The sequence below is a fragment of the Rhinoraja longicauda genome, chromosome 18 (genome assembly GCF_053455715.1).
Source record: "Rhinoraja longicauda isolate Sanriku21f chromosome 18, sRhiLon1.1, whole genome shotgun sequence".
Taxonomy (NCBI): Eukaryota; Metazoa; Chordata; class Chondrichthyes; order Rajiformes; family Arhynchobatidae; genus Rhinoraja; species Rhinoraja longicauda.
Genome location: NC_135970.1, coordinates 28,390,936 through 28,406,026, shown reverse-complemented (window position 1 = coordinate 28,406,026; position 15,091 = coordinate 28,390,936). Strand labels below are relative to the sequence as shown.

General features: G+C 41.6%; 1 protein-coding gene across 3 annotated transcripts in view; it reads right to left on the bottom strand.

The window, feature by feature from the left end:
- Nucleotides 1–4,220: 4,220 nt before the first annotated feature.
- Nucleotides 4,221–15,091, bottom strand: part of dennd2b (DENN domain containing 2B) — a 243,904-nt gene continuing 233,033 nt past the window's right edge. For all 3 annotated transcript variants that reach the window (XM_078415402.1, XM_078415401.1, XM_078415403.1), the window contains 6 exons: nucleotides 13,349–13,526; nucleotides 13,104–13,145; nucleotides 11,857–11,968; nucleotides 10,506–10,745; nucleotides 9,331–9,417; nucleotides 4,221–8,146 (listed from right to left, as the gene is read on the bottom strand). In XM_078415402.1, the coding sequence (XP_078271528.1) occupies nucleotides 8,112–8,146; nucleotides 9,331–9,417; nucleotides 10,506–10,745; nucleotides 11,857–11,968; nucleotides 13,104–13,145; nucleotides 13,349–13,526 (694 nt within the window). In that variant the 3' untranslated portion in view covers nucleotides 4,221–8,111. The remainder of the gene's footprint in view (nucleotides 8,147–9,330; nucleotides 9,418–10,505; nucleotides 10,746–11,856; nucleotides 11,969–13,103; nucleotides 13,146–13,348; nucleotides 13,527–15,091) is intronic.

The window sequence follows — 15,091 nt, the reverse complement described above, 5'->3', positions numbered from 1 at the left end:
AGAGACTTGGATAGGCATATTAGAGCAGGATCTTGATCAAGTGGGCGAGGAATGGCAAGTGGAGTTCAATGCAGTTAAGTGTGAGGTGTTGCATCTGGGGAAGTCAGACAGACCAGGACCTTCGCAGTGAATGTCAGGATTCTGATGAGTGGGTAGAGCAGAGGGATCTCGGAGTACAGGTCACATAGTTCCTTGAAAGGCATCGCAGGTAGATAGGGTGGTCAAGAAGGTTTTTTGATACATTGGACTTCATCAGTCAGGGTATTGAATATGGAAGTTGGGATGTTATGTTACTGTTGTACAAAATGTTAAGTGTGGTCCACATTGGCTGTATTGTGTTCAGGTTTGGTCACAATGCTATAGGAAAGATGCTGAGCTGGAAAGAGTGCAGAGAAGATTGCACGTTGCCAGAATTTGAGGGCCCGAACTGTAGGGAGAGGTAGAGCAGTCTATGACTTTAATCCTTGGAGTATGAGCAGTGGGTGATCTTATAAAAATGTGCAGATAGGGTAGTAGCGGGCCAGGACGCTCCTGGCAACCAGGCCCGACTTGCCTGCTGCGGACTGACCTTGGAGGACTCGCTCAGTAGCCCTGGCTCACCTGCCATGATCTCGAAGCGGGACTGGGAACCTTCCTGAAAGCTTGCAGACAGTGTAACTGGGGGAGCTGGAAAAGAAGGATTTCAGCAAGGATGAATGGGAGTAATGTCTCCAGCACCTTCAGCTATGTTGCAAGACATGCCCTGGGACACAAAGATGGTCAGGAGGGGAGAGGTACGTCCGTTGGTGTGAACTACAGTACTCCAAGCGTGTGGGTGGACCAGACTTTGGACTTTGAATAATGGTGGTCGGTGCCTGCATGTGTAATATATGCAAAAAGAATTTCTCTGTGCAGTGGCATATGTGACAAATAAAGCACTATTGACTTGATGTACATAGCCTTTTACCCAGAGTAGGAGAATCAAGAACGAGAGGACCATACAGTTAGAGGGAGATGGAAAAGATATATTAGGAATCTGAAGGGCAACCTTTTTCACATTCCAATTCGAGCAATATCCTGGTGTCCTCTATGTCCTTCTGTTTAATTGGACAACCTTGCTCACTTTTGTCATTTGCAAACATGGATGACAAAGAACAGATGTTCCAGCAATATTCTTTGGCAGAACACCACTTATCACAAACCTCGAGTCAGAGAATCACCACCTTCCATCTCCAATGACTTTTGAATTCAACTTAAGAGTTTACTGTGGATCCTGTGTGACTTAATCTTCCTGACCAGTCAACCAAAGGAGGGGCTTTCTCAAATGCCTTACTATGGTTCATGTAGATAACATCCCCACCCCCACCAATCATCTTAATCACCTCAACAACAAAAAATCAATCAAATGTGTGAGACAGGACCTCAGCACAAAGCTGTGCTTACTATCTGTAATATCCCAAGAATCTTCTCCAATAATTTCCCTATCACTCAAATAAGGCTCACTGCCCTATAATTTACTGGAAACAAAAGAACAACACTGGCTATTCTGCAGTCTTGGTCCTAACTTTTTGATCAATAGAATAGAATACAAAGATGTCTGTCGTGGCCCTCACAATCTCCCTTGCCTCCCGCAATATTCCAGGATAGAATACCCAACACCACCTTCATAATATTTACATGCCCTAGAATACAACTATAATGCCAAGGCCTTAGATGGGGTGGAATTTTGCAAGTAGGTTCAGAGAAATTCTTTTGGGTAATATACAGAGGATTCTATAAGGGAGAGGGCAAAGTTTGACCTACTCTTATGGTATTGGACAGGGCAAGTGACTTAAGTGTTAATGTACAAGCACTTTGTGACCAGCGAGGACAGTTTTATTAGCTTTAAGATAGTTATGGATCAGGATAGGGCTGATCTAAATTGTTAAAGTTCTAAATTGGGGCAAGGCCAACTGATGGTATTGGACAGGAACTTGCAAAAGTTTATTGGAGTAGGTTGTGGGCAAAGGGACATTCAGAAAGGGATGTGGGTATACAAGGTATTCATGTTCCTGCTAGAGTGAATGGCAAGGCAGGGAGGAGTAAGGAACACTGGACAACAGGAGAAACCGAGGTTCTTGTCGGGAAGAAGGAGAATGTATGGGTCTGGTATAAGCAAATGGGATCAAAATTATCCTTGGAGGAGTCCAATGGTTTGAAGAGTTTAGTTTATTATTGTCACATGTACTGAGGTACAGTGAAAAACCTTTGTGTGCTATCCCGTCAAAGAAAGGACTATACATGAATACAAGGGAACTTAAGGTAAAGGAATCCTTCAGAGGTAGTGACCATAATATAAAATTTAACCTGCAGTTTGACGGAGAAGATGAAATCAGATGTGTTGGTATTACTGTTGAGTAAAGGTGATTACAGCGCATTGAGGGAGGAGGTAGCTAAAGTTGATTAGAAAGGGACCCTAGCAGGAATGATGGTGGAGCAGCAATGGTTAACAAGGGGAGTAAAAGACAGCATAAATCTAAAAGGGAAGGGATATAATACTGCAAAGATTAGTGGGAAGCTAGAGCCTCAGGGATTGGTGATGGACTCTGCTGTTTGTGGTTTATATCAATGATTTGGATGAGAATGTACAAAGCATGATTAGTAAACTTGCAGATGACACTAAACTTGGTGGTATTGTAGATAGTGAAGATGGTTATCAAAAATTCTGTCAGTTGGGCAAGTGGGCTGAGAATGGTTAATGACGTTTAATGCAGGGAAGTGTGAGATGTTGCATTTTGGGATGTCAAGCCAGTGCAGGACCTTCACAGTGAATGGCAGGGCCCTAGCGAGTGTTGTAGAGCAGGGGGAATCTAGGAGTGCAGGTACATGGTTCCCTGAAAGTGGTACCACAGGTAGATAGGATAGTTGGAGCAAAGGGTCTGTTTCGGTCATGTAGGACTGTGCCAAATATGGATGCCAGATTAAACTAATCTGCTGGAGGTCACTGTGGCAGGTACAATTACACCATTTAAAATAGTACATGGAACATGGATGGGAAAAGTTTAGAGGGGTATGGGTCAAACACAAGCAGGTGAGGCTAGCCTAGACAGGGCATCTTGGTCGACAAGTTGATCCAAAGGGCCCGTTTCCATGCTATGAAACTCAATGACTTCCAGTCTCTCTTCATTGTGCCAGTTGACCTTTGATTGCTGGCAATGCATGATGTAATACTTCCCAACATTATATGCCATTTGCCTGTGTTTTTGCACTCACTCAATCTATCTATATCCTCTTGCAGAATCACAGTATACTTTTCACAACGTTGGCCTTCCACCCATTTTCACATCATTGGCAAATGTGGAAACCTTCTACAGTGTTCCTTCCTCTCTAGGGCATTAAATAGTGAACTACTTTGGCCAAGAATTATTCCTGTGGTATTCCACTAATTACTGTAAGTCCTTCCAGTATGAAAATGACCCACTTATTCAAACTCTGTTTTCTATGAGTCAGGTAGTATCAATCCAATCCAAAACTCTTCCTTCATTAACATGGGCTTCTAATTTACCTTTCAGACGCTTGTCACATGCCCTTTGGAAATATAGATGCACGACAACTCTGCTTCCTTTATCAATTCTCACATTTATATCCTCAAAACATTCAAGTAGATCTGTCAAACATGATTTGCCTTTTATAAAAAATGGCAATTACGTTTAATTATGATTAGCTTTCCTAAATGATTAACGATTTCCTCTTTGATTACTGACTCTTACATCTCACTAATACAGGTCCACCACTGATTTTCCGGCAACTGGAGGTCCGGCACCTCCTTTAAAAAGGAACAAAATGACAAGAGTACGCTTGAAATCTCCCCCTGAAGTCCCCCCGAAAATGTGGCGCCTAGGCCAGGTGACGCTGCCGATCTTCACCTCATCGGGACTTCCGCGGAGATCGGTGGCTCGAATTTACCCTCTGTGACTGCGGCTCTGGAACTCCAGCCCAGCCAGAGTCAGCAGATCTGTTCCCATTTCCGACTTCCAGGACCGATTTTGTGTTTGTGACTGACTGTATTTCGGGCCCCCGAGGCTGTGTTGGTCTGGCAAAATGGATAGTCTGGAACCAAGGGTGCCGGAATATCGATGGTGGACCTGCAATAACTGTTAACTTATTTGACCTGTGAAGTTCCCTGACTTCTGCCTTTCTGCTGTTTTGAACAAACATCTATTTAATAGAAAACACAGAAACTAAAATGAAACAAGGAAGAGAAAATTGTATAAAAGTTTATAAAGGAAGCACTTACATTTTATATATGACCTTTACAGACTTGGTTAGTTCATTTCAACTAATAAAGTACTTCTGAAGTGCAATCATTATTGTAGGCTGGCGGATGATGTTCCCCTAGCTGTGTGGCATGACCTTGTATCCTTGGTTTGGAATGAGCTTTTGTCAGAACATTGGAGCTAGTGTCCATCCTCGTGGAGATAATATTGTGGGAACGTGGTTCTTCCTTAGAGAGCAGATAAAGGCCTAGGTTTATTGTGTCATCTCAAAGAGACTTTCAATAGTGCATAGATTTAGAGGGCTTAGATTTTTCTCCTTAAGTTTCTAGAGTGGGAATACAACCTATGACATTCTGACTGAAGTTGCAGAGCTATCAATATATTGGGCACTTGAGTGCACATACTGGCATCTTTAGTAAAAAATATTAGAGATAGGATACACAAACTGGAACAACAGCACCTCATATTCTGCATGGGTAGGCTGCAACCCAAGGGCCTGAACATTGAATTCTCCAATTCCAATTCCACATAACCCACCCCCTTCTCATCTACCCAGTCCCAACACCCCCTTTCTTTCCATGCTCCCTGCCCATTAACCAGTTACCCTCCCCTCCTCCACCACTCATCATTACCCTTCCTCATTCCTTTTGACCCATTATCCCTTCATCTGGTTCTATATTTAATTCTCCATATTCTTTCCTCTCCCCACAATCTGCACCGTCTTGTCTTCTCCATTTATCATCTCCATTCTTGACTTCAATTCTCTCCCCTGCCTGACATCTGCCAATCAACCCCATCTCACCTGAATCTCTCTAATAAACATGCTTTTCCTTGCCCCCCACCCCCTTCTCCAAAACATCGTCAGTCCATTTCCCATCACAGATGCTGCCTGACCACTGAGTTTCTCCAGTTTTCAATACATTAATTTTATAGGATGTAGACATCATTGGCCAGACCAACATTTATGTCAATTCCTAAATTCTTTTGATAAGTTTTGGGTGAGCTACATTCCTGAATCTTCGAGGCCTGTTGTGGTGAAGTTAATTCCATAATGTTATTGGGATAGTGGGTTCCAGAATTTAGAACCAGTGAAATTGAGGAATTTTTATATATTTCTAAGTCAGGATTGTGTGCAAGTTGAGATGGTGTTCCCTTGTACTCTTTGCCTTTGTCCTGCTAAATGGTAGTACCTACGTGCTTGAGATAAGGGTTGAAGTCACTGCAGTGTATCTTATAGAGGTGTATAAAATCATGAGAGGACATTGGGTAGTCACTTGCCCAGAGTAGGGGAATCGACAACCATAGGACATAGGTTTAAGATGAAGGGGGAAAAGATTTTAATAGGAATCTGAGGGGGTAACCATTCCATACAAAGAGTGGTGGGTGTATGGAACGAGCTAACGAGCTGCCAGGGGTGGTAGTTGAGGCAGGGACAATTGCAACATTTAAGAAACTATTAGATAGGACAGGTTTAGAAGGATATTGGCCAAACGCAGGCAGGTGGGACTAATGTAGATGGGACATGTTGGTCGGTACGGGCAAGCTGGGCCAAAGGACCTGTTTCCATACTGCATGACTATGACTCTATTTTGTAGATGGTATACCCATGGCACACAATGGTGGAGGGAAGTGGGTATTTATCACAGTGCCAATCCAATGAGTTTCTTTAACCTGCAAGGTGTCAGATCTCGTGTAGATGAAGTTTGCTTCATGGGTTAAGTGGATAGTATTTCATAACCTTGCATGCGTTGGGAGGTATTGAGCTTGGAAATGATTAGTAAGCGGAAGTTCAGCAGGGTAACTGCAAACTAAGGTGGTCACAGTGACACAGCTGGTAGAGCTGCTGCCTCACAATGCCAGAGACCTGGGCTCAATTCTGATCTTGAGTGCTGTCTGTGTGGAGTTTGCACTTTATCCTTGTGATCGTGTGGGTTTCCTCCCACATTCCAAAGACGTATAGATTTGCATGTTAATTGGACTCTGTAAAATTGCTCCTAATAAATAAGGAGTGGCTGTTAACGGGGGATAACATATAACTAGTGTGAACAGGTGACCGATGGTCAGCGTGGACTCAGTGGGCCTACTTCCATGCTGCATCTCTAAACTCTGAACTAAAACTGAACTGTTTCCATGCTGTACGACTCTATGACTCTGTATTTCACAAGTACATTAAGGGAAAAGGGGTAACTAGAGAGAGAATAGAGCCCCTCAAGAAACTAAAGCAGTCATCTATGTAAGGAACCACATGAGATGAGTATTTCTCCTGTGTGTTTACTGTGAAGAAAGACATGAAATCTGGGAAGTAGTTAATGAAGATGCCTTGAGGAGAGTCCGTATTATGGTCGAGGAGTTGCGGGCATCCAAGGGTGTTTGGGAGCTTGCATCTAAATGATATTGCCAGGACTTGAGGGTCTGAGCTGTAGAGAGAGATTGGGCAAACTAAGACTTTATTCCTTCGAGTGTAGTAGGCAAAGGGGTGATCTTCTAGAGGTGCATCAGGGGAATTGATACGGTGAATGCACAGAGTTCTTTTACCCATAGGTCGTGGAATCATCAAGCACAGTACAACGGTTTAAGGCGAGAGGGGAAGGATTTAATAGGAACCCAAGCAGCAACTTTTTGACTCAGAAGGTGCTGGTTATCTGGAATGAGCTGCCACTGTGGGTAGTGGTGGCAGGTACAGTACAATATTTAAAAGACACTTGGGCAGGTACAGGGATAGGAAAGGTTTAGATGGATATGGACCAAACACAGGCAAATGGAACTAGCTTAGATGGAGCATCTAAGTTGTCATGAACGAGTTGGACCAAAAGACTTGTTTCTGTGCTGTATGATGCTATGATACTCCAAAGCAACCCATTTGGTCAAAGATTAGATATGAGCAAGAAATGCTGGTATTCTCATTAATGTCCACAGCTCATAAAGGAAGACTATTAGCTCATTTGGGAATGCCTGGAGGGTGAGCTTATCTTTGACATGTCTTGATCCCAACACCACATATACAATGCCTTCAAAAAGATTCCGCAATTTAGGTCATATTTCTAACTGACAAACAACTGCTAAGAAAAGTAATAATTTTCTTTTTTTTGAAAACCGATAACGTAGATATCTGCTCTGTGAGAATGGCAGAGCAGTAAAGGCCTCTGCACCTTTTTCATTACACTCAGCTACAGCAGTGCATTACATAATGGAAAACAGTTGGTGATTCATTCACCCGCCTCTTTCTATGGCAGCTTTTGTATTTTCAAGCAAGATTAAAAAATGTACCAAGTATTTTCAGTGTAACTTTATCACATTTTGTTTCCAAAATGCGGAAAGGAGGGCCAAAATGGATACAATCTCAACTCCGCAGCTACAGCAAGGGAAAATTGTTATTCAAGGCGTTCCGCAAACAAAATATTTCCAAGTCGATAGAATCGTACATTCTCCGTAATCACACCAGAAAAATAATCAAATTGTAAATCATAAGAAGAATGTTTCCCACCCCATCCCCAGCACGCGCTGCATCTTTTGCACATGCTCAGTTAGACCAGTCATCCTTCAAGTCATAAGTCACTCTGGCACCACAAAAATCTGTCACAGTCAACTAGTTGCAGATATTCAGTATAATGACTGCTAAATCCAGACAATAAAATGGCAATAAAAATACAGTAAATATATTTACAATATATAATCCAATCTGTATGAAAGATGAGCATCGCTAAATGTACGTTCCACTTCAGAGCCTCCTCTGATCCTGTCATAGTTCAGTCTTTGAAATGTCGCCAAGATGGTAAAGGCGGAATTGATTTTTTCCCAAAACATAAACGAGTCGGAGAATGAGTCTGTTGTGCAATGGTCAGTGGTCCTTGTAACATGAAGGCAGTACGAATGCAACTAACTCTTCTTGTGAAGGAATTTCATTTTATTTCCTGCAAGACACATTAAGTTTCATTAGTATTGCAAATCAGGAAACAAAACAATTTATTTTTAAATTTAAAAAAAAAAAAGATTTGCAGACTTTTACCGAGTACAGCAAATTTTACAAGTTGATGTCATTGTTTGTTCTTCTCTCAACTGATGTCAAGAGCAGATGACTGGTCTGTTTCCGTTCCCAGTTTTCCTTGTAAACATTTCATAGGCGCACAGGGAGTTGGGATGCTTTTCTGATATCCATTCCCGCTCTATCTAATTTCTAGCTGGTACTCAAATTCTGAATATCCTCAGAATCATGCAACACAGGAGGAGGCCATTCTTCACTTCATGCCTGTACCGGCTCTTGAAAACTGCCAGCCAATCAGTTGCATTCTCTTCTCGCCATAACCGTGCACATAATTTTCCCTTCAAGTATTTATCCAGATCCTCTCAAGAAAAGATTATTGGGTAGATTTGAGCTGACAGGTTAATGATTCCTAAAGCAACCACCAGGGGTCAACTGGTTGTAAGTAGTAAGTAAGTAGGACAAGCTGAACGACATTTCACTTCACTCTATTACTGTGTTCCCGATTGTGTATTAGAATGGGAAATCCTGCTCTGCTTTCCTACTTCAACCAAATCTGGTGTAGGTTCCGAATCCCCAATCATTTGGAATGGGGACCCCCAAAGTGGAGAAAGGTAAATTCTTTTTTTTAAAACTTTTTTTTAACGTCTAATTCCATACTGATGTCTTAATAAATTCTTTAATCATTTAAAACACGCGTAATAGTTTAAAAAAAAAACTATTTAAAAAACCTATTGGACTTTGACAGGAGGCAAGGCTGTACCTTAACCTTGCCTCCTGCTGGGGTGTTCTGAGAGCAGTGCCTGAGCTGTACACAGTGAGGCCTTGATTAGGAGGTCAAAGCGACTGTGCAACTTATCTATATTGGGCCAGGGCAGTGTTCTGGGGTTGGGCGTTGGCAAGTCTGGGCAGTGTGTCAAATTAGGCACAATTGGGTCTATTCATTAAAATATGTTTCCTTTTCAGGCAGCACATTTTAGATTATCAGTTATTCTTGGTGCTGCTCAGGTTTTATTGCATTTATGGATCTCCAAAACCATTTTGTAGCCATGTCATTCAAGCCATCAGATTTGCTGTTCTCTCAGCAGTTGAGAAATCCCATGCAAAGGTACTCACCAAGGCCTTTCAGAAACTTGTTCACTCCACTCTGTTCTGTGTCTGGCAGCTCTTCCAAATATTGCTCAACTCTCTGCTCAAATAGACCTATAGAGAAGAGATGAAAACAACACTAAATGAGGCCTTAAACTTGGCTTTAAATGTCTACACTCTTTCAATTGCTAAAAAAGAAGTCAACGATATTAGAAAATTTAATTGGTGACATAAAGCGTATTTCCTACTGTGAGTTTTGTCAAACTAAATTGCCAGTAAGTTTACCATGTTCAAGTCTGTAATCCCTGGGTGGCTGTAATTATTGCTAAATTAATTAACCTTGAGACATTTCGAGTCTCAAAAGATCTTACAAATCAAGGCTTAATGTTATGGATTATGCCTCCACTGGGAATTCTGTGGGCAAATTGTTTATATCTTCAATTGATAAACTTAGCAACAGTGCAAAGCTACAGAAAAACCCCCCAGATGTTCCAGAATTCCATGTGTGTGTAAACAGTTCATGGTAGATCACCAATTTTACAACTCCAATGCCATTTTCACTCTTCTATATAACTAAACTATGAATTTCTTTATTTTTAATAAAATATGATACTGCTGCAAGTGTGCTGAGGAAATACTCTTCCAATATTTAAATTTTATTCACTAGGTCAAATATTGAAAGTACCTGCTAATTGAAATGGTGGAAAATTAAGTTGTCCCAAGTCTCTGCTGCAGAGTGCAAGTGTGTCAAGAAAGATTAGTGCAGAATACCTTTTTATTAAAAAGATACTCAAATGGTTGAGATAATTTTTAAATACTTGAAATGCATTGACAGTTGATATTAGAAATTTTGGTGTACTTCAGATGACCAAAATATTACCAGTCTATACACTCAATTTTGGTTTCCAATCCTGGGTTCTATTCAATAAAAGCACCTTGAGCTCTGATTACTGCAGTGAAAGAGTGGTCATTCAGCAGAGCAGCAACTTGAGCTTATACATTTTAAATGTTGTCATATTTTGCACTAAACCATTGGTGTTGGTAGGTTAAAAGAAACAACTCTGCAATGTTTAATAGAGAGGTACGCGGAGGTGATATTGTGCCCTTAGAGATTATGATACGATAGAACTTTATTTATCCCAGAAAGGTAATTGATCTGCCAACAGTCATAAGAATACAAAAACACAAAAGTTCAGGTCTACCTTTAGCTCTGCACTTTCGCAGTTCTCTGTCCTGAATGAATCCAGCAAACATTTGTGACTCCATGAAGACCTCAAGAAAACGGCGGATGCTCTTGGAAGCCACTGACTTGCGGAAAGCTTCTCTCTGGAATATCCGTTCATTCCTCTCATTTTGGGTCAAAAATAATGAATAATGGCCTATCGTTTCCACAAAGTAACGAATGAAGGCTTCTGACACCAGATTGTTCAATGTGTTGCACTCTGAGGGAGCATGGACAAGGTAAAGGGTTATTTTGGTTTTGTCACCTAATTTCTCTAGTTCTATTCCCTTTCTCTGCTTGGATTTTGCAGCACAGGTGACAGCTGCAAAGCAGTTTTTAAAGGTTGTGAGGCGTAACTTTACGTTCATGTCATTTGTCGTTCATAATACCTACAGAAGATACGTGTAAGTGAAAGATTAAGAGAGACTAATCAAGACCAGCTTGGGCAGCTGATGTGACTATTGATTTCTCTAACTTCGTAACCATTGCTTTCCCTCTCTCACCTTCCCTCACCCATCCTAGTTCTCCGACTAGTTCCACTGTCCTCCTGATAAAATACTACTGATTGTATACCGTGTTGTCGCCTTCCCCATTGCTAACAATGAACCATTCCACATTTCCTTAGCTTCATCTGCTTTGATCTGTCATTTTCACACCTTACCCTTCTATATCTCTGGACTCCCTCTCCCCTGACTCTCAATCTGAAGAAGGGTCTCGACGCAAAACAGCACCCATTCCTTCTCTCCAGAGATGCTGTCTGTCCCGCTGAGTTGCTCCAGCATTTTGTGTCTTATGCCACACATCGGTGCTTTGGAGTACCAGCCAATGCATCAGCTGTTGTTGTGTTTTGCTCCCTCTTCCACCCTTCAAAATCCTGTGCTGTCCATTTCCGGCTGCTAAAACACATCCAGGACATTCTCCCCTCTTGGTGTCATTCCAAGTGCTGCCTTGCAGGCTTGTGACTGCTGTGTAATGTCAGAGGTTCCTGTTTAGATTTTAAAGGAACTAAATATCCTGATATTTCTCAGCACGTTTATTTTCTATTTCATTGTAGATTGTCAGCGAACCAGCGGCGCAAGAGAAAGCAAGCAATTATATATTAATTGTCATTTATGTCAGAATCAACATTATTACTTATGTTTTATTAATAATAATGATGGGAGACGTTTGCTTATTCAATGCAAATAATACATTTTTTGCTTTAAGGTTATTTTGCACTTGAATGCAGTGCTTAATTAGATATTATCTTTATGCTTATGCACAACAAAAAATGATTTTAGAATAAAGTGATATTTTTAATTGCAGTAAGAAACATTCAATCATTTTCTCACCATCATCTGATTCACTGTCTGAATCTTGATTGACTAGTTCATTCTTTTGCTCCAGAGCCTGCTCCAGGGCAGCCTGAAGTTTCCGTGGTAGGAGTGAGTCTTCATCATCCATCTGAGTAATAACAAAATCAATTATAGATATTCATCCTTCTGGCCATCTCTTGTCACTAAATGATAGCAGAATTAATTACTTTATATTTGGAGAATTTAAAGGATTCTATGGCCCAGATTTATAGAAATCTGCAAGGTAAGTGGTCTTCTCAATGTTGGAGATACCAAATACAGATTGGGTACCTGTTTCGCAGATCATTTTGCATTCAGTCCACAGGGATGAGTGTGAGCATCTTACACCTGCCACTTTCCTTCCCACTCTCACTCTGGCCTATCTATGGTCTCCTGAACTCTTAGAACGATGTCCAACGTGAGGAACGGCACTGCTTCCACTTGGGCATTCTTGAAGCCTTCTAGACTTTATCAACTTGTGTAACCTCAGTTAAATCGCACCCTGCCTAGAACGGATGTGGTGTGATATTGGTTCAGTTGTTCTCTCTCAGAATCGTCTGATCTAATGGATATGTCCTGTAGCTCTTTTCATGTTTGTGCTATTACTCAGGGGTGACCGCGCTTTTGCGGTTGCAGCTCCTAGACTGTGGAACAGCATCCCTCTCCCCATCAGAACTGCCCCCTCCATCGACTCCTTTAAGTCCAGGCTCAAAACCTATTTCTACTCCCTAGCGTTTGAGGCTCATTGAGGAGGCGCTGTGAACTGTTTGCGTGCTACTGTATGTTTCTTTTTTTTTTTTTTTCCCATTGGAACCTAATCAGATGTACAGCACTTTGGTCAACGTGGGTTGTTTTTAAATGTGCTATACAAATAAAATTGACTTGACTTGACTCTCATTTTATAGCTTGTATGTTCCCTTTCCAGACTCTCCCTCTCACTGCCCCATGAACAATTTTTTATTGGTAATCCGTTCAAAAGTCAATCACACTGCCACATATTATGTTCATATTTTGTGGACATCTGTACAAATTAGTTTAGTTTAATTTATTGTCACGTGTCACAGTGAAAGGCTTTTGTTGTGTGCCCAACCAGTCAGCAGTTGTGTGCTGACCAGTCAGCAGTTGTGTGCTGACCAGTCAGCAGTCATACCCGGTCCTTGATGACAATGATGAACCCAGCTTTTAATAGACAGGCATTCCTCAGCTTGTTGCACGGAGGGATATTTATGTTAAAAAGTTCTTACCTGTCGAAGGAAGCGATCGGCCCCTAAATCTACCATCAGTGCCTGAAAAACACAATTGAATAAATAATCAGTTCATGGTCAGGAGAGTGCAACATCAGGAAATTAATGTTTAATTTTAACATTTAATGCTTCATTTCTTTCCGATCGAGAATTTGAGAGAGTGAGAACATCTATTAACAATGAACCCTATGCACCATATTGGCAAACCATCTTGTTAAAATAGGGCAAAGTTTGTGCATTCTTACCTCTTCCACGGGAAGTTCCTTTAGTTTGGGGAGAGAACTGGAGAGCAGGCCCACCAGGAAGGGTGTTGGACAGCAGACTATGTCGATCATGGAGGATGGAAGCACTGGTATGAAGGTGTGTTGCCAGGAGAATGGGTACAGCAATGCCACCACTGCATGGGCACAGTTGGACAAAGTACTGTAAAAACAAATCACAACCAACAGTTGATTCTGCTGCTCAGTGTGATTAATTGCCTTCCTAAAATATCATCTGAAATAAATAGATGACAAATAGCAATAGGCCTGAGGTACAACACAAGTCGCAGGTCTCTACTCCGTAAAATCAACCTTCCACCCCCACAGATTATCCTTAATCCTTAAGTACAATAATTTTACATTTAGAACTGCACACAATACTCCAATTGCAGCCTAACCAAAGTCTTAACATGACTTCCTGACTCTCATACTCAATGCCCCAGTTAATGAAGGCAAGCATACCATGTGCCTTCTTAACCACCCTAATCTGCGTGTGGTCTCACCTTCAGTGAGCTATGAAGTTGGATCCAAGATCCATCTGCAGATCAATGCTGTTAAGGGTCTTGCTTTAAACTATATACTTTCCCCTTACATTCAACCTCCCACAGTGCTTCACCTCACACTTGCTCAGGTTATAGTCCATCTGTCATTTCTCTGCTCATTTCTGCAACTGATCTTTATCCTATTGTATATTCTAACAGCCTTCCTCACTATCATGTAAGCAAACGAACTCACCAACCCATCTACATTTATGTCTAAGTCATTTATATATATATTACTAACATCAGTGATGCCAGCACAGATCTCTGCGGAACTCTACTGGTCACAGACCTCCAGCCTTAATATCTTACCTCCACCACAAACCTATGTTTTCTATGAATGAGCCAGTTCTGAATCCATATGACCAAGTCACCATGAATCTTGGGCATCTTAATCTTCCGGATCAGCCTACCATGAAGGACTTTACTAAAATCTATGTACACAACATCCACCACCTTACATTCATCAATCTCCTTTGTCACCTCCTCAAAAAACTCAATGAAGTTAGTAAGACATGACCTTCCGTGAACAAAGCTGTGATGAATATCCCTAGGTAGCCCATTTTCTTCCAAATGGGAGTAAATTCTATCTCGAAGAGTTCTCCCCAATAGTTTTCCTACCACTACTAGGAGGCTCACCAGCCTATAGTTCCCTCCATTGTCTCTACTTCTCGTCTTAAACAAAGGACCAACATTGGCCACTCTCCTGTCCTCCAGGACATCCCTGTGGCTAGAGAAGAAACAAAAATCCGTATCAAGGCCCTCGTAATCTTTTCTCTTGCCTCCCTGATCTCATCAGGCCCCGGGGACCTATCCACCTTAAAGCTCCCTCCTCAAACCCACTTTTTCCAGGCCAATCTTAGAACGTTCAACATTCAACTCTTTAATCTTCTCAACCCAATGCCAATTTGCTCGTGCTAGCATCTGACTGTGAACACTATACTTCAGGGTGACAGGGTGTGATAATTACTAATTGCGAGGGGATTGGTAATGTTCTAGTTAATTGGCATGTGCTGAATTACAGGTATAATGAGAATGGTACTTGCGAGCAGCTTGACAAGCACATAGACTCAGACAGCACACGATAAAGAACCTCTCAACCCTCCCAGACCATGCCTCATGCTCCTCCATCAGGTTGACCTCTAATTGTCCCAACTCCCCAATTGCTTGGACCGCACTGAGTCTCCAG